The sequence below is a fragment of the Mobula birostris genome, chromosome 17 (assembly GCF_030028105.1).
Source record: "Mobula birostris isolate sMobBir1 chromosome 17, sMobBir1.hap1, whole genome shotgun sequence".
Taxonomy (NCBI): Eukaryota; Metazoa; Chordata; class Chondrichthyes; order Myliobatiformes; family Myliobatidae; genus Mobula; species Mobula birostris.
This window is the reverse complement of record NC_092386.1, coordinates 37,370,245-37,393,884: the sequence shown is the minus strand read 5'-3', so window position 1 is coordinate 37,393,884 and position 23,640 is coordinate 37,370,245. Positions and strand designations below refer to the sequence as shown.

At 36.6% G+C, this 23,640-nt stretch overlaps 1 protein-coding gene across 1 annotated transcript in view; it reads right to left on the bottom strand.

Moving 5' to 3' along the window:
* Positions 1-1,053: 1,053 nt before the first annotated feature.
* Positions 1,054-23,640, bottom strand: part of pcsk5b (proprotein convertase subtilisin/kexin type 5b) — a 328,288-nt gene continuing 305,701 nt past the window's right edge. Inside the window, exons 30-37 of the mRNA XM_072281530.1 lie at positions 23,164-23,384; positions 19,004-19,246; positions 16,534-16,761; positions 15,114-15,285; positions 12,415-12,632; positions 7,223-7,323; positions 3,019-3,199; positions 1,054-2,129 (exon numbers count right to left, since the gene is read on the bottom strand). Coding sequence (XP_072137631.1) covers positions 1,714-2,129; positions 3,019-3,199; positions 7,223-7,323; positions 12,415-12,632; positions 15,114-15,285; positions 16,534-16,761; positions 19,004-19,246; positions 23,164-23,384 — 1,780 coding nt within the window. The 3' untranslated portion in view covers positions 1,054-1,713. The remainder of the gene's footprint in view (positions 2,130-3,018; positions 3,200-7,222; positions 7,324-12,414; positions 12,633-15,113; positions 15,286-16,533; positions 16,762-19,003; positions 19,247-23,163; positions 23,385-23,640) is intronic.

Sequence of the window (23,640 nt, the reverse complement as noted above, 5' to 3'; positions counted from 1 at the left end):
TGCAATAACATTATTACCATTTATGTTACTATTGTGATCAGATTTGGCTTCATGAAACTTCAGTTCTTGCTGTCTGCTGGGGTTACTATAATCTGTTATGAACATGAGTATATTGCTAGCAAGTAATATTTTAATATATCCTCTTCAACACAAACTTTTCCACAAATTCTAGAAAATCCACGGATGCTGGAGATCCAAATCAACACGTGAAATGCTGCAGGAACTTGGATCAGACAGCATCAATGGAGAAGAGTAAAGCGTTGACGTTTCGGGCCAACATCATTCTTCTCCGCCTGAAATGTCGACTGTTTACTTTTCCATAGATGCTGCCTGGACTGCTGATTTCCTCCAGCATTTTGCATGTGTTTTCCACAAATTACAGTCTAAGAGGGGCATCTTACTCCTGTCTTAATGTAGCAGCAGCAAATCATTGTTAATTAAAAATTAATAGTCTTTAAAATGTATCACATCTTCAATGTTCTAGTTTGCAAATGAATGAAGGATTCTAGGTTCAGTCCTAATGAACTCTAGAGGTAATGCAAATTATATTTCCAGTTCTATGAGAGCAAGAGCATTGATACACATAAATACACCAACACTTCATGGTGCACTTGGCTTCATAGAATGCTTTGACTGTTGTGTGGGCAAAGTTTTGCCAATGGTTTTGCATTACATTATTTATGTAGTTAAACAATAGTTGAACCTTAAACCACCAAAAATCCTTACTCTTGCATTAGTAAAAGATTGCTGAAGTTGCAACTACAATTAGATTTCAAGAACTGAGCGAGAAATACACCCCCACCAAAAAAAAAAGAAAAATCTGTATTATGAAATTAACTTCCTTATGCCTCATAGAAAAGACAAAATATTATTTTTGAATATTCCTTAAAGTAGTATTTTGTGGTAATACATATGGAAAAGGATTACTAATAGTACATTGAATAAAACTTCAAAGATGTAGTATATTCATTATTACTGTGTATCATAATTGTCTGTAAATTCATTCCTTAATTTAAAAAGGATAACCAAAAACTGATATATTGATGCCATAGAATAAAAGTCAGTTCAAGGCTATGGGAAACATTCTTAAATTCAATTTGTCCAGATATTGGAAGTTCTATTGCATAATAACCAGCTATGGATCATTATAATATGTAAACTTTCTATAGAAATTGGAAATCTAAATAGCTGATGGGCATTTTTGGGGAAAAATATGTATTGAAGAACATTGTTTTTGTTTATGAATCCTATCAGTAAATTAGGTGCCTTATATCACAGAATTTCAGAAGTCGGTACACTGACTGGAGAAACAATGGTTTGTTGCATCTTTTAACATAGGGCCCAGAAATGTAACAGGAGTTTTGGAATCTGAGAAGATTCATTGTTTAAGTCATTGCACTGAAGCACTATAATTGTAAGAATAATTGCTGTTAATGTACGAAATTCAATCTTATCAACATAATACAATTTAAAAATTATGAGACGTACAAAGCCCATAACAGAAATATAATTACTTGAAAATGATTGAGGCTCACAGACTTCAATCACAACTCCCTGGGTGGCTGTTTGCATAAGTTGAGAATAGGTGAGCAATGATCGCACTCACAGAATTCCCTTTTCAGTATTTTAAATTGGTGATATGTTATGTAACTGGAGTAAATACAGAACTTCTTTTAGAAAGTACTGAGAAACAAAAATGAAATTAGCTTTCCTTTACCTAAAGGAATAGCTTTCATCATCATACTCTAGTTCGTCTTCATCATCATCTAACAAACCATACTTAAATTTACGGTAAACAGTGCCATCTTGCCCCATGTAGACAATATCATCATCATCATCATCTTCATCATGCATTTCTTCCTGATGATCCATGTAGTCAATTTCTCGATTATCTTGAAAACTAATACTGTCCCTGCAAGCATTATAAACTGGAATGGATTTGGCTGGATTGGACAATTTTTCATAACCAGCTTTGTGAGGGTGCTTTGCTTTTGAACGTGACTTCAAAAAAAGAAATATACCAATACCAATAATTAAAATGAGCAGAACAGAAACGATGGCAAATAAGGTAAATTTGCTTCCTATCTTGATGTCCGGAGCCAGAGCTACTCTCCTTAAAACACATTCATCTGTAATTTTAAAAAGAAAGAAAAGTAAGATTTTTGATATAACACATCTGCAATAACTGTTACAATCTAAATTCAATTAATCCGAAGGAAGTTTTAAAAATTATGAACTGAAGCAGACTTATAAGTATTTTCAATCAGATGTATTTTAGGAATGATGAACAGTTTTGAAAACATTAAGGATTTGTTCTTCAGCTCACTGGAACAATCCTTAATACAATAGTTTTGGCTATCTGCAAATAATATCTGAGAGAACGAGGATCTATCTTCAACAAGATTGATGCTAAGTCAGCTAAGGCATGGAACCAAATCATCAAAATCACAAAAGGAGTGCAATCAAATGCCAGGCTCCGATTATAAGAATATCAAATTGAATCTGATTCCCAACCCACTCTTCCTGATTAACACTACAAGATAAAAGCTCCAGCTATAGATGCCGACTTTTCACGTGGAATGTGAGTGGAACAATATTATGCTGACTCAAGAGGGGATCTATCAATGTCCTGCTATGTTATTGAGGCAAAATGCAGCAATTTATGATGATCACTCACACATCCAGAATATCCAGAATAATCGGAAACATTGTAGCACAGTTAGTAATTCTTATATCTCTAAGTTCATAATTAAAAATCTGGGATTATGAATACAGGCCAAAGCATGTTCTTGCATCCTGTGTTAGTTTTACGATCTAAGCCAATAAAAACCTAAGAACGTGCAATAAGATATAATGCAATAAGTTTCTCAAAAGAAAGTCACACAAAAATTACAATAAAAATGTGAAAAAATTATTTAATGTTTTAATGGATGCTAATTCATACAGTCCAAAATATGATCTTTTTGCTTTAGCTGATAAGAAATTGTAAATTAAATGTTTTCACACTAACAGTCTTACCAAATCTCATTTCACAATCACAGCAATCTTCAGCTTCTGGCAAAGCATCTGTGCAGCACTTTAAACAGTTGCCATCCTCAAGATTCAGCAAGAGTCTTGGACTGCAATCTGTGCAGTTGAAAGGTCCTGGCCCTTTACATTCCAGACAAGTATTACTGCACTGTTCACATATTACTGGATCCTAATAATAGGAATGGTAAAAAGCATAAAGATCAAGCATTTAAATTATTTATCATGTAAACAAGCTTTGACAATCTTTAATTTTTCATATCGTCATACATACATATCTGAAACTCAGCACAAGGTTTATAGTTTACAGGCATCAGTAATCCTTGCTCATTTACGTGGTTTGAAATATGGACTCTTAACACATTGTATGAAAATATATTTACTGTAAGAGGCTAAATTTGTGGTAAAATGATAAAAAATTAAAGCATTTTTATAGCTTAATTAAAATTACGGTGAAATTTACTTGTAAGCACTCAAAAAGGAAGAATTTGCCAAATTACAAATTAAATTCAGTTTCAATTGTATTTCAAAATTCACAGGCATGGACCATAACATTATTTGAATAGAATAATTACTTATCACTGAAAATGTTTAAACTATTCAGACAATTTCAGAAAATAATGTTAATTCTCACTTTGAAGTATTATTATCTCAGTAACTATGGAATAAAATAGTAGCACAAGAATGCTTCTATTTTGGTATCTTTGAGTGGTAGCTATCATACTGTTCAAGAGTTGTATGGCAGTCACATATACTGTTCTTTGTCTTGGATTATATATAGACATAAAGAAACTGACAGTATATGTATTGTGGAATGTGTGTCAATTGGGACCGAAAGACAGGGGTCTCCAGGGTCCAGTCTTGAGTTAACTGATTATAGCCTGGGATAGCATTGAAAGTGCAAATATTAGTACTATTGCCCTTGGATAAGAAATAAACAGCATTATCTTATGCCCAATTTCAAAGAAATTCCATGCTTAAGTTGCTTCATCAATCTTCAACATTATAAATAATACATTTATGGACAAAACTTGAAGGGAAGTTCTTAAACAATAACCATAAGTTACAGTTGTGACACAACAAGACCACAGTGATGCTTGGGAAATCATGACATTCAAAATGATAGGTAAAGGGAATTTTTATTTTGAAGAGGAAATTAGTCCCTTTTAATTTTATGGAGTAAAATCAATCGTTCAGGAAGAAAATGATAGATAGGAGAAATTAGCAGTGTAAGATATTTAACAATAAGATGAAGACCATCTGGTTACACATTTCAATTAGGACATTCAGTTAGTGAATTTCTGATTAAGCAAAGATTTCAAGGATAAAAACATGGTGTATATTTAAAATAAGAGGCACATGACAACTATCAGTGGTAGAATATCATAATAATAATAAACAAAGTAAAGAATATGAAGGATAGTTAAATATTAAACTCCAGCTACGCATCACTCATTTTGTCCCATACTTCCCTCTTTCCATCCACTGCTTAACACATTTTACACAATGGATCTTTTTCCTACCTGGCTTTGATTACCTCTGCCATTTATCTTTCTGTAATCACTTTCCTTACTCATCAGATTCCAAAACTGGTTGCTTTTATCTTCCCATCCCCCTAGGTACTCTGTCACCACCTTCAACCTCGCCCCCTGTTTTTAGTCTGCCTCCATCTAACATACACTTACCACTGTCTGCCAACTCTGCCCCCTAGCTGGCTCCATCTGCCCATCACCTTTGACTGCACCTCAAGTCTGCCAGTCCCCTACTAGCCCAGACTCACTACTCAACTTTTATACTAGCTATCTTCCCTCTCCACCTTCAGTCCCACTACAGATGTTTTCCCCTCACAGATTCTGCCTGACTACTAGGTTACTCCAGTAGATGGTTTGTAGCACACAAAAGCTGGGGAAATTGATGGCTAAAATAGTCTGCAATACTAAAACAATAACTTTCAGCATCCCCGTTTACCAGTTCTTGAATGTGAATATATCGTTTCTTGAGCTCATATTTGATACAATCTCCAATTAGGGATGGACGTTTGGACTAGATTTGACCTCTGCGCCAGTTTGAATACCATGAAAGTTCAAAAGTGTACTCAGAACTTCACAGTAGTCATAATTATAGAACACTACAGCAGAGAAACAGACCCTTTGCTCCATCTAGTCCATGCCAAACTATTAATCTCCATAGTCCCATCGGCCTTCACCCAGACCTTAGCCCCCTATACCAACCACGTATCTATCCAAATTTCTCTTAAATGTTAATATTGAACCTGCATCCACCACTTCTGCTGGCAGTTCGTTCCAATCTCTCACCATCCTCTGAGTAAAAAAGTTCCCCCTCATTTTCCACTTAAATGTTTGCCAAGAGAAATCTCACATGCAATTGTGGTTGTTGTGTATATTTCTCCCTCTGCCAACCCGACGTCGGCGTGTAACATCATTTACACCATTGGGCACAGGACTCATTCCACCAGGATGCAGCACTGAGCATCATGGGAAGTCATTCCTGCCTGTGGCCATCAAACTTTACAACTCCTCCCTTGGAGGGTCGGACACACTGGGCCAATGGGCTGGTCCTGGACTTATTTCCGTCTGACATGGTTTACATATTATTATTATTTGATTGTTTGTGGTTTTGTATTGCTATGTTTGTACTCTGTTCTTGGTTGGTGCAACTGTAACAAAACCTAATTTCCCTCGGGATCAATAAAGTATATCTGTCTATCTATCTATCTAAATATTTCACCTTTCACACTTAACCCATGATCTCTAGTTCTAGTCTAACTCGACCTTAGTGGAAAAAGCCTGCTTGCCCCTCATATCTCCATCAAATCTCCCTTCATTCTCCTATGCTCTAGGGAATAAAGCTTTAACTATTCAACCTTTCCCTATAACTCAGGTCCTCAAGTCCTGGCAACATACTTGTACATTTTCTTGGTACCCTTTCAATTGTTTTAAGTATCTTTCTTGTAGGTAGGTACCAGAACTACACAGAATACTCCAAATTAGGCCTCACCAATGTCTTATACAACTGCATAACATCTCAACTCCTGTACTCAGTACTTTGATTCGTGAAGGCCAATGTGCCAAAAGCACTCTTTATGATGCTGTCTACCTGTGACACCACTTTCAAGGAATTATGTATTTCCAGATCCTTCTGTTCTATCACACTCCTCAGTGCCCTACTGCTCATCATATGAGTCCTACCCGAGATTGTCCTTCCAAAGTGCAACACCTCACACTTGCCTGCTTTAAATTCCACCTAACATTTTCAGCCCATTTTTCCTGCTGCAAGCTTTAATAGCCTTCCTCCCTGTCAACTGTACCTCAGTTTTGGTACCATTTGCAAAATTGCTGATATGATATACCACATTATCATCAAGGTCATCAATATAGATGACAAACAACAATAGTCCCAGCACTGACTCCTATGGCACACCATTAGTCACAGGCCTTCAGTCAGTGAAGCAATCATCTGCCATCACTCTCTGGGTTCTCCCACGAAGCCAATGTCTAATCCAATTTACTACCCAATCCTGAATGCCAAGCAACTGAACCTTTTTTGACCAATCTCCTATGCAGGATCTTGTTAAAGGCTTTGCTAAGGTCCATATAGACAACATCCACTGCCTTTTCTTTATCAACTTTCCTCAAAAAACTCTATAAAATTGGTTAGACACCACCTACCATGCACAAAGCCATAATGACTGTCCCTATTCAGTACCCCTCTATCTAAAAAGTTATATATCCTATCTCTTAGTATTCCTTCCAATTACTTACCCACTACTGATGTTAGAATCACCAGCCTATAATTTCCCAGCTTATTCTTAGACCCTTTCTTAAACAATGGAATAGAATTATCTCTCCTACAATCACCATGGCTAAGGACACTTTAAATACCTTTGCTAGAGCCCTTACATTTTCTGCACTAACCTCCCACAAGAGATTAGAAAACACCTTGTCAGGCTCTGCTTTTCACTTTGCTTTGCCTTAAGGTAGCAAGCACCTCCTCCTTTGTAACCTGTATACTGTCCACAATCTCACTGCTGTTTTGCCTCACTTCTATAGACTTTGTGTCCTTCCCATGAATAAAAACAGATGCAAAAAAATACAGATGTAAACCCACTTCTAGGAAAAGATTTTGCAGCTACAATTTTAGAAAAGAAACAATGTAAACTCGCCACAGTAAGTACCTCTGCGACCAAGTATTCCCCAGCAAAACATTGAGAACTGCAAATACTTCCAACCATCGTGAAGCCCGCAAAGCAGGAAGTACATCGAATTGCTCCTCTTCCTAGTGAAAAACATATTAAATTAGCATTTTAAATGTTTTCAATGGGATAGATGAATTATGGTCTATAACAAAGAAAGGAACTCAGAAGCAAATTAAACAGACAGAATTAGACTTGAATTGTCATTGTCAATACAATAGGGATTATCTAAATTTAGATATTATAGGGTTTGGATGTAGTTGTCCATTCAAGTAAACACTTTTATGTTTTTTTCAAGTTTGCTTCTATGATCTCAGACAGCCATCTTGGAAACCAATATGGCTTCTTCTGTTAGGTTTAAAAAGATACAGAATCTGTCTTATGCAGTTGGTTCCTGATTTTTGTATTTGTGAAATTCATATTATTAAAACATAAAATCTGAACCTGGTATTTATTGTCTGCTCCTATCTATCTCCAGAACTGGATCGTCAGCTGGATCATATCAGAGGTCTGTAAAAAAATAGCAAGGATGGTAGAATCCTTTTGTGGAAAAACATTAGTGAACCAGGTGATCTTTTTTCTCTAATATATTATTATTTTGTATAAATAATTAATTTTTCATAATTACTCATTTGTTTGCTAACAGGAATGCATGAAGTAATAAATCTCTTAATTTGAACTTGCATGTTTTTACCAATAAACAATATCTTGCTCTTTGGGATTTAAAAGGTTACATTTATACTTTCTATTTGTCAGTTTCAAACGTTATTGATACACTTGATGATTTAGTAACTCTGGAAACAAAGATTCTGCTTCCTGAATACTTTTGGGTGTATCTTATGGATTTTGAGGTGCTGATCATGAAAATCACCTTGAATTTTCCCTATTACCCACCATGCTTTTTTTAAAATCACCTATATTTATTATTTCAATTCATAATTCAAGTTAATTAAATTTTTACCCACTAAGTAAGCCGAAGTTTTCTGTCTTGTCCAGGCATGCTTATTAGGGTGGCTGCTGCATGGCAGGACAGGCTTTAGAAAGGCAAAACATTTCTGTGAAGGATTTTGATATTTAAGACAGAAGTTTGCCAGAATAACTGATGCCAGGATTAAGGAAGGCACTTTTGTTGGTCCACAAATCAAACAGGTTATCAAAGACAGGCAATTCGAAGAGCTTCTAGTGGTACCAGAGAAAATCACATAGAAGGCATTCAAAGTCATCGTTGAAAATTTTCCTGGCAACTACAGAGCACCAAACTATGTGCAGCTGGTTGACATCATGCTTCAAACATGCAAAACCATGAAGTGCAACATTTCACTAAAGATTCATTTTCTGCCTTCCCATTTAGACTTCTTCCCTGCAAATCTTGGCACGGTCAGTGACAAGCATGGTGAAAGGTTTCACCAGGACATTGCAGTCATGGAGGAACAGAATCAGGGCAACTGGAATCCATCAATGCTGGCTGATTATTGTTGGACAATTAAGCGAGAAGCCTCAGACACTGAGTACAAATGAAAATCATCAACAAAACAATTTTAGCTTAGTTGAACTATTGGAAAGCATTAACAACATTACACAATTAAAAGCATTATATTCAATAAAAGTCAATTTCTTGTTTCCCCAAATTCCTACATGATACAAGTAGTCTGAAATTATATTTGTGTTCAGCTTCAAGCAGCCTATCATAAAACAAAAAAGAATTCTGAGGAAGCAATGTTTTCAAAAAAATTTGTTGTCCAGTGCAATTTATTAACTTGAATATCTATGCTTTAGCTAACTCCAGCATGTATACTTTAAAATCAACTTATGGGTTTACATTCTAATATGAAGGCATCTTTTTTCATAATTTAGAGTTTTATTCTTGTCAAAATGAGTTAAAGAAGATATGGCATTTCAGTGCCTTCAGCAAGTATTCACATCAGGGACTGTTATTTTTCCTTCTAATGGCAATGAAAAATAATAATATCTTCTATGATAAAACATGTCTTGTATATTTCAATCATACACAACTTAATATTTCTTTTATTCTAGCTAATATGCAGCTTTTGATGCAATAACCTTTATCCTACAGTCCTCAATATATGTTATACTGTGGAAAATTTCTAAAGCTTTAAAAATTAATTTACATCCTCATAAATTGACAGTTTTGTTTGGTATAATTCCTCAGTATATTCATGGTATTTCTATAACAGACCAACGTGTAATTGCATAAGTTACATTATTGGCTAGAAGGGCTATTTTATTAAAATGGAAAGATGCCTCTGCTCCCACTTTGATACAATGATTCTCTCAGGTGATGTTATGTCTTAGTTTGGAAAAAATCAGAAGTCGAACTTTTGATCCTCGATTTGACTTTGAGAAAAGGTGGAGCTCTTTTGCCTGCTACTATCATTTGATTTGAGTTAATTAAGATGGTTCCCTTCTGATACTTGGGTAAATGGATTTGGTTGGCGGATTGATGTCTTTTTTTTAATAGAAGCTTGTATGGCATATAGCTCCAGGTTAGTGCTCCAAATGGGTTTTGTTTCTCGTCTTTTTTGTTAGCTGGGTTTTTTTTTGTTTTTTTAGTAGGGGTTCTTTTTTCCTTCTTTCGTTTTTCAAAAAAAGCTTTAACATTTTGTTTTTTTTTATCATTATTATTGATATACTGTTTAGCTTGGTTAATAGTTTGACTCATTATACATATTGATATATTGACTTGATTATTTTAATGTATTTTTGTGTTGTGAATTTTTGATAATAATTAATAAAAAGATATAAAAATGAAAGTGAAATGGAAAATTTCTGCCCATAAAATCTTGCCATCTGATATATTCAAAGATATGGATTGTTCAATAATGTGTAAATTTACTGAAAGTGTCAAAATTGAAATGAAGTGAATGCTGGACATCCAAAATAAAACCAGAAAATTCTGAAGGATCACAATAACAAAAGAAATAGCCCCACAAGCTCAAAGCTCAATGTACATTTATTATCAAAGTACATATATATTACCATATACTACCTTGAGATTAATTTTCTTACAGGAAAAAGAAATACAATAGAATTTTACAAAAGACTATATATAAACAGATAAAAATTGACAAGTTTAAAGGGAACATTGGGGGGGCTTCTTCACACAGAGAGTGGTGGGAGTATGAAATGAGCTGCCAGACGAGGTGGTAAATGGGGGTTCTTTTTTAACATTTAAAAATAAATTGGACAGATACATGGATGGGAGGTGTATGGAGGGATATGGTCCGTGTGCAGGTCAGTGGGACTACGCAGAAAATGGTTCGGCACAGCCAAGAAGGGCCAAAGGGCCTGTTTCTGTGCTGTAGTTTCTATGGTTCTATGGTTCTATGGTAACATGCAATATGCAAAAGAAGATAAATTGTGCAAGTAAAACTTAATGTCTAATTTTGTTAATTCAGCCCCATTTTCCTGTACTCTCTCTTCATTTCCTTAAAGTCTAAATAACTATTGGATTCTATCTTGCAAGTATTCAGCAACTAAGCCTCAAATCCTCTAATACATTTAATTTTGATGTTAAAATTATTGAATTCCAAGGATTGGAATAATGTAGAAATTTCTACATATGTCTGTCCTAATATACTGTGTGTATATCTGTGTGTGTAAATTAAAAATAGTGCAAAAACAAGAAAAAATAAAAAGTAAGGTAGTGTTCATGGGTTCAATGTCCATTTAGGAATTGGATGGCAGAGGGGAAGAAGCTGTTCCTGAATCACTGAGTGTGTGTCTTCAGGCTCTGTACCTCCTTCCTGACAGTAACAATGGTAGAATGCTGAATGACAGACTTCATTTGGTTAGAATTGGTCATAACATTTCATCCATCCTGATCCTCAGCATTGGTGCTCCCCAGGGTTTCATTATTAGTCTCCTGGCCAATGCAACTCAACTTTTTAGTTCACTGAAGACACCACTGTTTTAGGCCAGCTCAGCACCAGTAAGGAGTTGGAGTAAAGGAAAAAGATCGTGAACCTTGTGTTATGCTGTCTGAACAACAATCTTTCTCTAAATGTCAGCGAGATGAAAGAGCTGGTGGTTGACCTAAGGAAGTAATTTGGAGGATGGGGGGAGGAAACACATTATGCTGTCCTCATCCATGGAGCTTCAAATCCATATCACTAGCAATCTTTCCTGATTTCACCATACTGATGTGATGATCGGTAAAGTGCACCAGTTTATTTATTTTCACTGGGCAGTCTATCACAGGCTTGTCATTTCATTCCATCCAGTTTATCTTCAAAGTGCATTGTTTCCGGAAGGCTATTAGTATTATCAAAATCACCTACGACACCACACATTCCCTTTTCTCTCTTCATTCTTCTGGGAAAAGATACAGGAATTTGGAAGTTCCAACAACCAGAATCAAGAACAGCTTCTTCCCCACTGGCATTGGAGTTCAGAACCAATCACCTCTTTCACATCCTCTTCCTAGTAGTGCTGCAACATTTTTAAGTCTACTTCTCTTGGTTATTCCATTATTGTTACCGTAGCAATTCACTTCCCATTATTGCAGATTGAGCAACTAACTTTGCACCATTCTGTTGCTTTGCACTTGTCACTATTGCACTGTTTATTAAAACCATATATAATGTTTACTCTGGGAGTTTCAGACAAGAACGGTATTTAATTGCGCCCTAGTTCATATGTTATCTAAATATGTTGCAGACTTTGTGACTCAGTGTTGAATTCAACAGCTTCAAGTAACTTGCACTTATCATTTTCAGAATTGGCCAATTCTGCTGTAAGGCATTCATCTGTAATACTGAATTAGTTATTCTCTCTCCAATGGTCTGAACTAATTAGCAGTTTGACATTTCACTGCCCATAAATTCCTTTGCACTTTTTTTCTTCTCTGAATATCTCATTAATACTTAATTAAAAGCTTTTTTCTTATGTAATGTCACCCCTTTGGAATTGTTCCCTTCTCCAACTCATTCATCTCCCTTCCTCTTGGCAAGTTATCTTCGTTTCCTTTTTTGGGTTGGGTTCTGATGAAGGATCTCCAACCTGAAACATTAACGTTGTCTCTCTTTCTACAGATGCTGCATAGCATGCTTCAGTATCTTCTGTTCATATTTTAGACCCTAACATTTGCAGTTTACATGATATTTTTAAGAAAAGAATATTCTCATTGTTACAAGATTAAAAATCTTGAAACTTACCATCGCAGGTTTTGCAACTAGGGTGGCACATTTCACAAGTCTGCTCCAACTTATCTTCATAGTAATGTTCAGGACATTTTTGATAGCATTTGTTGTGAGATCTCAGCAGGAAATGATCATCTTGACAGGTCTGACATTCATGTTCATTTGGACCCGAACATTCTTTACAGCTTGGGTGACAGTTTTTACAAATTCCATCCAATGGGTCTCCAAAACGCCTAATTGAAATGGTGTGTCAGAGCAAGTCACTTATTTAGAACAAACAATGGTATTCATTTCATAATATTATATTACATAGCATAAATATAGAGTAACAAAAATACTGAGTAAAACCAGTTACTTCATTCTTAAGCTATTTGAATTTGCTTTCAACCATACGTTACCATTAAAAGCACTTAACATATATAAGCAAGTTTCAAGTCATCATTTTCATGCTGATAATTTTAAATAACCACTTTAATGTTTAATAGTGATATTTTAATGACTTTTAGGCAGGTTGATCTGCTTGGTTCTTGTAAAATGAGCAAACGTAGCAAGTTGTAGCAAGTCTCTATCTGTTCATTATGAGAAAGGTGAGTTTAACCTTTAAATTGGAAGTTTGTGACATCAAAACATACTCACACATATACACACACACACACATATAAATTATATCTACATAATATACATCTACAATATATAACTATAATTATATCTACATAGTTCATAGCTGGCAGCTTCAAAGTAACTGCATTGTTGACATATCGTTGAGTAACTCTGGAATCGTCCAATCACGTCTGGGTCACAAATGTAGGTTTTTTCAAATAAAACATGCGACAGCCATTTTATGTGCTTTGAAAAAGCTGTGGCTCTTAATTCCATTAAGAACAAACCCAAAAGTAGTTGCCTTATACTGACATCATTACATCAGACACTGTCTCTTTGAGTGAACACAACAACTCAATGATGGTGTTTGTGAATTATGTAGAACACAGTTTCTACTATGAAGAAAATGTGTCATCTGGCAGGCATTACATTATCCTGCACATATACATACTGTACATCTACACACACACACGTGTGTGTATGCATATATCTGTATATGTGTGTGTATGTATGTGTATGTGCAGTATTTGGAGAACTTTGTTTAAATATTTCTGCACATTTCTCTCTCTGACCTATTCTTGATGAATGGTGAAACGTCAGCTCCACAGATGCTGAGTGTTTCTAGCATTTTCCAATTTTACTACATATGATAATACGAAAGAAAATATTCCATCAATTTTCCTCATGTCTCTGTGGGCTAAAACATTAATAGATAAGGTTTTTGCTGGCTCCAGAGAAACCAGGAGTCAAGAGATTTTAAAGTTGGTTGACTCAGTTGAGCTGCCTAAGTGCATCAGCCAGAGATCCGTGATGCAATGGAACAAGTTCAGCAACTGAAATCACTGTTAGATGGAACTAGTGCAGATCTTAAAACTACTGTTTGTTGCAAACAAAGTCAATGGAATAGTATAAAGCTAGAGCTTATTATCAAGATTAAAGTGAATAAGGATTACCAAGAAGTTTCCTCAACTGCTACCCAAACCTTGCAATGAAGGAGGACATAGCTAGACAAGAAGTGTTACCATGTACTCTTGATGCATATTCACAATTAGCAAAGGAACCACACAACACAGTGAATTTGTAAATATGAAATGATATTTATATCTTCGTATTATTGCATTTGTGTATCTGTTAGTGTATATATAGTTTCATCTGCACTCTGGGAGAGGAAATATGGGGATCCATTAAAAGTAATGCAATCTCTCCCTTCTCTGAAGATTTCATGATGGCACAGAAGGTAGTTTTGCTAACTGAAGCTGTCGGAGTGTAGGTTCTGTTTTCCTTGATATTTGGAAAGTTAGAATAGTACTGTTATGATAAAGAGGTATATGATATTCAATCAGTGAAAAATTCACAAAGCTACAAAAGCTGCATGAATTAAGGACAAGTCTATTCAGTGTCTGTAACTTTGTCAAACAACATCAAATTACGTAAATAAAATGGGGAAATTAAACACATTCTAAATTGAGTTCGTTTAATTAAAAATTGCAGAAAATTGGAATATTGAGCTATTTTCAGAATAAATAAAACTCAAATTCCTATATGTTCCCAACAAGAAGAGAAGAAATTTTATGTAAACAAACAACATGGAATTTCTTTTTTCATGTGAAGATAGATCTGAAAATAAATTCATTTCTGCTTGGGTGCTGTTTTGTTTTAGCAACTTGGCTGAAACCACTGTAGCCTACACTAACAATGGTCAATTTTAAAATCAGTTTTAGTTCAATGCAGTCCATATTTCCATGGTCTTGTATTTAAGTCTAATAGCCATTGCAACATAAGGCCACATCCACAAAATAGATTAGGGGGTCCCCATACTCCTACATGAAATTTAATTATTTTAAGAAAGTGCTCAAGAAGCAACTTATATTGCTGCATATATGCATTTCATTTTTAAAATCATTAGTTCTGATCATAAACAAATTTGAATTCATAAGTAATCAATTTATCAAAGAATCATAAAAAAATTATGACACAGAAGTAAACTATATAAAATAGCTCCAATAGATGCTGGTAAAATTGCTGCCACTTCATCAGACTCAAACTTCTTCAACTTATTAATCTCAACAGTGAATTTCCAATAAAATAATTTTAATTCGATCCATGGCACCTACCCAGATCCACAGGTCTTGACACAAATTGATCCCAGCTTATACCAGTCTGATTTACAGGCAAGACAGTCTTTCTTTGATGGCCCACTGCAAGTCTCACAGCCTTGGTAACAAGCATAACAGTGATGCCTTTCTGTATAGTATCCATCAAGACAGGATTCTACGCATGTCTTATCTAATTGAGAGATACACAGTTACATTTATTAACTTTATGGGATGAAACAATGGAGTGCTACCTCTGAGAAAAAGAATTTCAGACGAAAGACATTATAAAAGACATCTTAATGGGTTAAAAAAAATCAATTTTTCTGACAAACAGAATATAATATAATCTATTATATTAAATCAATTAGAGTTCTAAAGTAAAATATGCCCCAAAAAGTGAAATTTCATAGTTTTAGATTAAAAATAGAAGATAATATACTGCCGTACAGGAACAGGCCCTTCTGCCCATGATGTCTGTGCTAGCCATGATGACAATCGAAATTAATCCCATCTGCCTGTACATGGTCTATATCCCCCTTCTCTCCATTCCCTGATACTCGTGTCTGTTTAAATGATTCTTATATGTCACTGTTTTATCTGTTTCCAACACTTCCCCTGATAGATCAATCCAGGCTCCTCTTAAAAATATTGTTTCATATATCTTCTTTAAGCTTTCCCCCACTCACCTTAAAGCTATGCTCTCTAGTATCTGACATTTCCGCCATCAGAAAAGAGACTCTACCACAGTTCTACCTCTCATAATATACTTCTGTTAGGTCACCCCCTCAACTTTAGATGCATCAGTGAAAACAATCCAACCTTCTCCAGCCTCTCCTTCAAGCTAATATTCTGCATTCCATGCAACATCCTGGAAACCCTCTTCTGTACCCTTTCAGAACATCCACATCCTTTCTAAAAATGTGACAACCAGACCAGTACGCAATACTCCAAATGCACCCAAACCAATGTTTTATACAACTGCAACATGACTTCCCAGCTTCTATTCTTAACACCTTGAATGATGAGGACAAGTACGCCATACACCTTCTTTAACCAGCCTACCTACTTGTGTTTCCATTTTTAGCCCAAGATCCTTCTGCCATTTATGGTATACTTTTTCCTTGTATTTGACCTGCTAAAGTACAACACCTCACACTTGTGGATTAAATTCAACTACCATTCTCTGTACATATTTCCAGCTGCTCTGTATCCTGTATATATTTCAAAAATAACAGAGGCCTCGGTATGGATACTTATAGAACAGAGCTCCAGTTAGAACTACACCTCTCCAATACTGCTCTCTGCCTTTCTCAGAACCAATCTACCAGGTCTGTCCGAATCCCATAGTAATCAATATTTCTTCAGTTTAAAGTGCATTATGATATAATTCAAAAAGAAAATGAAATTTGAGTATACAAAATTGTTAAAACATACTTACTGAACAAAAATCGATTAGGAGCACAACTGAGACAATCATGGTCTGTGGGCCCATGACAGCGATGACACTTTTTGTGACAAGGTCTACAGATCTGGTCCATATACATATTCAGGGAACAGCTCACGTGTGATACACAGTGGTCTTTTTTGTCCTTTACAAAACCTTGTATGCAATGAATGCAGTCTTTTGAATGGGGTCCGTTGCATGTTCTACATGTCTTATCACACTCTATAAATAAAAGAAAATGCACATTGTCTGAGGTGAACAATATTATTAGGCTTCAAAGGCAGAGCCATTCAACATGTAAAGAAGCCTGTTATGGCTCACTGTGTCATTGCTGATGATCAAACACCCATTTACAGTTATCTGACACTAACTCTATTATAACTCACCCCATATTCCCCATAACTTCTCCCATCCACTCATTCTACCAGGTATCAACACTCTATGAGCAATGGTTAATTAAGGCTGCCCTTTGGGACTTTTGAGGAAACAACAGTACCTAAAGGAAGCCCCATGTAATTACAGAGAGAACATGCAGCTTCCACACAGACAATAGCCTGAGTTCTTGGAGATGTGAGGCAGCAGCTCCACCAGCTGCTGTTTAACGTAAAAGTCAGTCCTAAGGCAATTGCAACTATCTGGGCACCCGAGATGTTGCAATTTCATACCTCACAGGTGATTCCTGGGAAGAATACCTAGTGGTGTCCATTTGGGTCGAGCTTAATGTACCTCGTATTCCTAGGCAACATCTTATTTTCTACTACCTTAGGCCTGAGCTAGCTTAGCTTCTGAGATAAAACAAGATCAGAGTTCTCCAAAGAAATAGTGATATACATTTAGATATCATATAAACAAATATAAATATTCTGCTATTAGTTTTTGGTGATTGTAAATTAAGTACTTATAAACGCAGATTTGAACTTTGATATGCTACATTTCCTACCAATAACACCAACAAAATATTCCTGCTTCTACAATTAAGTTCTAGTTTAACTAGGTATCGGCTCTTACTCCTCTATACCCTAACCAAACTGATTTGGTGGACAACACCAGCCAAAAATAAATATCATTATGATTCCACTTATTAGAACCAAAACAGTAAGGTCCATATTGTAGCCATGGTAGATTTCCTAATTGCCATTTGCACGACCACCATTCACTGAGCAAACAAGTAACATTGTCTGCCTGTGGGAGGGTGGACTGCTGAAGTTTACCACACTGAATCACAATGAAGAGCAAAAATGCAACCACCTCTTTAGAATAAAGAGGGTTTCAACTGAAAGTTATTATGCCTAATCATTTGGCCTAAAATAGGGCTTATTTTAACAATAATGAGACCACATGAACATTTAGATCAATACTAACTAATAAGTAGTGTTTTAAGCACCCTTTGTATATCTATTGAAACCAATATTGTCAAAGCGTGTGAATACAGTCCTAACTTCATTAAAGGGTTTGAAATTACTTGGAGTATATGGTACGAAGCAGTGTTTCCTTAATAATAACCTTTCCTTAGTAACTTTCCAGTGTTCAGTAATAAAAGAAAATCAGAACTCCAATGGGTCGACTGCCCACCCCATCATTCCTAGTGGCCAGCACAATTTATTGTTCTTGTTTTAAAAATGTTTTTGTGGGATTATGCTGGGATGTTCAAGTTGATTTTTTGTTACATTTTAGGTTGGGTTATACTTTTATCGCATGTGTGTTTGTGGGTCACCCTGACTATAACTGGGGTGAGTAATAACTACCTCCCCCATCTGTATGTGCCTGAGTGGGTTCTCTCCCCGGGTCATAGTGCCCAGTCGATTTTTGTGTTTATCACAATAAAAACAGTTCTTGAGTTAAACGAGCTTTCTCATCCGCCATCATGGACCAAACGCTCGCCACAATATGTTAAGTTGAGAGATGGAGTATTTCTCCTGATTCCACGAACGAAATGGCAGTTGTTGCCTTAAACGGCAAACACTGCTGATCATCCTCCCCTGCATCAGATTCATGCAGGTTTCGGTGCAGTAGTCAGTACTGCTAGGCCCTACAGTGAAGTTACACTAATGCCTCACTGACACTCATCTCCCTTAGGGAAACAGTGATATCGCTCAGGAAAAGAGCTCAGAATTGTCCTCACAATATCTTTTCTGAAACATCACCAGAATCATGTTCAATAATGGGAATTAAATAATTTAGGTCATCAAATAAATCCAAATGAATCCTTTTTTCTTACTGTTTTGACATTAAGGAGGGACATTCATTGAATCCAAATCTAAAATGGAAATAACAAATATAGTATGTACAAACGTTTGAAAATAAACTTCTGAAAAAAAAATAAACTTTTGAAAAAAAAAGGATTCTGTTCGAGTTTTTGCTTTAACCACTAAAACAATTCAATTCTACTTTACAATTAAAGATTTATAAATGAGTGTTCTTTCTTCGTATTTGTATAATTCTATTTACTTTGACTTGTGCTCACCTTGACAATCCTTAGTTTTCATGTCAATGTAAGTTCCTTCAGGACAACTTTCCAAACACTGTCCTTTGTACCTCACTGAAGAAGGGTCAGCACATTCTTCACAGTCATCGGGGTCTGGGCCATTACATACAGCACAACTGTAATGGCACGGAGTGCATGTATAGGTCTGAGTATTTTGAAAGCTTCCTTGGGGGCAATCATCCAAGCAACTATTATTGTGAAAGAAAAAGTATCTACTGCATTCTGTGAAAAACAAATATATTATTAATGTAAACTTCCATAGAGTTCATAATAAGCACATAATCTCAGCAAACCAATTCATGCATGAAATATAATTCTATTATAAGCTTTATTGGAAGTATACAGTTATAAGAATTAACTATAACAAATTTACAAGACATAAAATATGAGTGCATAAACAAACATAAACCACTCAGTCTCCTGAAATTGTTTTGCATCTTCTTGCATGGAATTTTTTTGATATCTAATTCCACATACTGGAAAACATATATGGTATATGGATTATATACATTGTTGTCAATCTAACTGATTGAATTGAACATGAAGACATATTTCTAGATTTACTTCTTGAGTCTTTAGATTTGCAATTATGAATATAACTATCTGCAATAATTATATACAATTATTCTAACTTTCATTTATTTTCTGATGTAGGTCAATGTGGGAAGTCATGACTATACTTGTTCTTGTATCTAGATTACTGGCATATGTGATAACTCTGCCTGGTGAAATATGAATACAGAATAAATAATCTCAATGAGAAGCCACTCATAACTTTGGTGAAGGATTTTTTGTCTGATAAAAATACTATGATTAAGTACAAAAAAACATGAGGCAATGTTAGGCCAGCGTACTCTTGAATTCGCATGAAGCAAGTGGAAACTTAATCTGACTTGGCAAAGAATACTGATAGAAGTTGTAAATTATGGAATAAAGCATTTATTACTGCTCATCATTGTTCACACCAGCGTAAATTTCAAGAGCACTATTCTCACATAATAATTTGTAGTGAGAAGCCAATACTTCTTGTGCATTACAATTTGTTTCACAATATGGTGTATTGGGCTTTGCAATGCTATAATTATACACGTACAGGTTTGGAAACCTACTTGCTGGCCCGTAGAGGTGAATTGCCCATTGTGTATAGCACAGTGGCTTGTTAAGTCATTAAAATCAATCTGCAGATGCTGGAAATCCTGGGTAGCACATACAAAATACTGGAGGAACTCAGCAGGTTCTGATGAAGGCTCTCAGCCTGAAACGTCAACTGCTTATTCTTTTCGCTAGATGCTGCCTGACTGCGGAGCTCCTCCTGCATTTTGTATGTACTACTCTGGGAGCATGGCTGTGAGAAAATCAAAGCAAAATGGAATGAAGGAGCAATAAACAAAATCTTTTTAAAGTGCAATACCAGTAAACAAGTACAAAGAATGAGCTAGAGGTAGAAGACAATTCAAGGAGCTATAGAAGAACAGGAGCAACATGATATTAAACACAAGAAATTCTGCTGATGCTGGAAATCCAAAGCAACACACACAAGACGCTGGAGGAACTCAGCAGGTCAAGCAGCACCTATGGAAATGAATAAACAGTCGCCGTTTCTGGCCGAGACCCTTCTACAGAAATGGAAAGGAAGGAGGAAGGCACCAAAATAAAAAGGTGGGGAAAGGGAAGGGGTCTAGCTAGAAGGCAATAGATGAAGCCTGGTGGGTAGGAAAGATAAAGGGCTAGAGTGGAAGGAATCTGATTGGAGAGGAGAGTTGACCATGGGAGAAAGGGAAGGAGGAGGTGATAGGCAGGTGAGAAGAGGTAAGAGGTCAGAGTGGGCAATAGAAGAAGAGGGGAGGGGGAGGGAAGAAATTATCTAATGGAAAGAGAAATCAATGTTCATGCCATCAGGTTGGAGGATACCTAGATGGAATAAAAGTGTGCTTATATTCCTGTCTCTACTCCCTTCATGATTCCGTTATCCGTTCATTCCTCTCCACTAATCTCCCACACGGCATTTATCTCTGCAAGCGACCGAAGAAATCCACCTGCCCATTCACCTCCTCCCTCACCTCCATTCAAGGTCCGAAACACTCCTTCCAGGTGAGGCAACACTTCACCTGCAAATCTGCTGGGATCGTCTATTGCTTCTGGTGCTCCCGATGTCGCTTCCTCTACATTGGTAAGACCCACCGTAAATTGGGGTCCTGCTTCGTCAAGCACCTCTGCCACAAGTGCAACTACCTGGGGGCCAAACATTTTAATTCCAATTTCCATTCCCATTCCACATGTCGGTCAATGACCTCCTCTTCTGCCAAGATGAAGCCAACTTCAGGGTAGAGGAGCAACACCTTACATTCGGAATGTGTAGCCTCCAACCTGATGGCATGAACATCGATTTCTTCTTCTGGTAAAAAAAATTATCCCACACCTCTCCTCTTCTGCTAATCCCACTTTGGCCATTAACCTCTTCTCTCCTCCTTTCCTTTCTTCCATTGTCCACTCTCTTCTCCTATCAGATTCCTTCCTCTCCAGCCCTTTATCTTCTTTACCCATCTGGCTTCACCTATCACCTTTTAGCTATCCTCCTTCTCCTCCCTCCACTTTTTAATTCTGGCATCTTCCCCCTTCCTTTCCAGTCCTGAAGGCGGCTCTTGGACCAGAATGTCAACTGTTTATTATTTTCCAGAGATGCTGCCTGACCTGCTGAGTTCCTCCAGCATTTTGTGTGAGCAACATGATGTTGTATAGTTCTAGCTCTCCCAAGACAGACTGGACTGAATAACATTTATATTCATAGACAGGAAGGGTTCCTAAATCAGCTTCCTAAATCAAAGAAGAGCAAGTGATTGAAAGCTGAAGTAAAAGCAGAAAATATCTGATATCTGACAGAGAAAAAATATTAACATGTCGGATCTACAGTATGTCATCATTTCTGAGAAAAGGTAGAAAGGATCCTGAGCCTGAAATGTTAAACTAATTAACATGAATTAATGAATTGGGTAATGATAGGTTTGAAGGGAACCTCAGTGAGGGGCAAGGAGAAAAAAAATTAAAAGAAACCTATGGTTATAGGGAATATTGCTTGGTGCCATCCCTGAGAATGTAGATGGTGCAGTGATTTGGAATCTATTTTTTATTAGCTTCATTTGTCAATTGGACTAAGTACATTGGAACATCAAAAGAGGGATCGTTGACTCAGGCCTAAGAGCCCAGCGTCAGGCATTTTCATGCCTTGCAAGGCACAGAACGAAAGACAGTGTGGCGTGCCACTCCTCACACAGACATAGAGCAATCTGTGCTTAAACGCCTTGCTCAAGGACACAACATGCTGCCTCAGCTAAGGCTTGAACTGGTGACCTTCAGATCACTAGACGAACACCTTAACCACTTGGCCACGTGAACATCAAAACATTCAGTGAAATGCATTGCTTGCATTGAGGATGTGATGGAGGCAGCCCGTGAATGTTGCCATGTTTCTGGCACCAGCATAACATCCTCACAACTTACTAACCCAAACTCGCACAATGTGGGTCAAAACTGGCAAACTCAGAGAGAACCCAAGTGGCCAAGTGGAGAACATAGCAAGTCCTTACGGACAGCGAGGGAACTGAACCTTGCAACATTAACATGCCACTAGATCTCAAATTCCTTGGGCATAACTCATTGTAAAGTTCTGCATGAAGGTCTGCATCAAGCATGTCACCAATATGCCGCTGAATATGGCAAAAATGGAGTCAGAATGAAAGTCTGATATCGTTCAGCACCATCAACTTAAAGCCGAGAAAATGCCAGTTATCTTCATATTTTGGATACATTCTTTCACAAAATGATCAGGAGAGCATGGTATGCTTTGGCACAGGATACAGGTTAGCTTCATATTGTTCCATGGTTTCAAAGATTAAGCAGCAATCATTTGTAGGAGACAAAGGATGAGAAAGGAGAGCAGATTTGAACCATGCAAGTAGATTGCTCAATTAGATACAATAGGATTAACAAGACACTGGAAACTTCTATAGTTCTTTGATATGTTCACACTAAATACAAAACATCAGCATAACATTTTTATTATTTACTGCATTCCATACTCTTTCAAAATGAAAGGACTAAGAGTAGTTTTATTGAAGAGTAGATTATGCAGTCAGTCCTACCTGAACAGCTATTTTCATTGCACACTTCACAGTTCATAGGGCAGTGTTTACAAAGTCCATCTGAACCAGCGTAATGTTTCTTGGAGCATTTCATTCGACAGCTTTTGTTCTCCAGAAAGTAGGGCTTGACACAGGACTGGCAGTTTGTGGGACTAACTTCACATTGCTCACAGGCGTCATCACACTTTGCACAGGTGTTATTAGTAGTTATAAAATGTTGCCTAACAAAATGAGATATTGTTATTTAAATACATGTCATACAGAAACAAAAGACAATAAGACAGATCTGTTCAAAGAGCAACTGCAAGCCCTCCCAGGAATTTGAAATAAAGAAGAGAATGTTGGGAAAACGTATAAGACCATAAGACACAGGAGCAGAATTCAGCCATTCAGCCCATTGGGTCTGGTGCACCGTTCTATCAGGGCTGATTACTATCCCTCTCAACCCCATTCACCTGCCCTCTCCCCATAACCTTT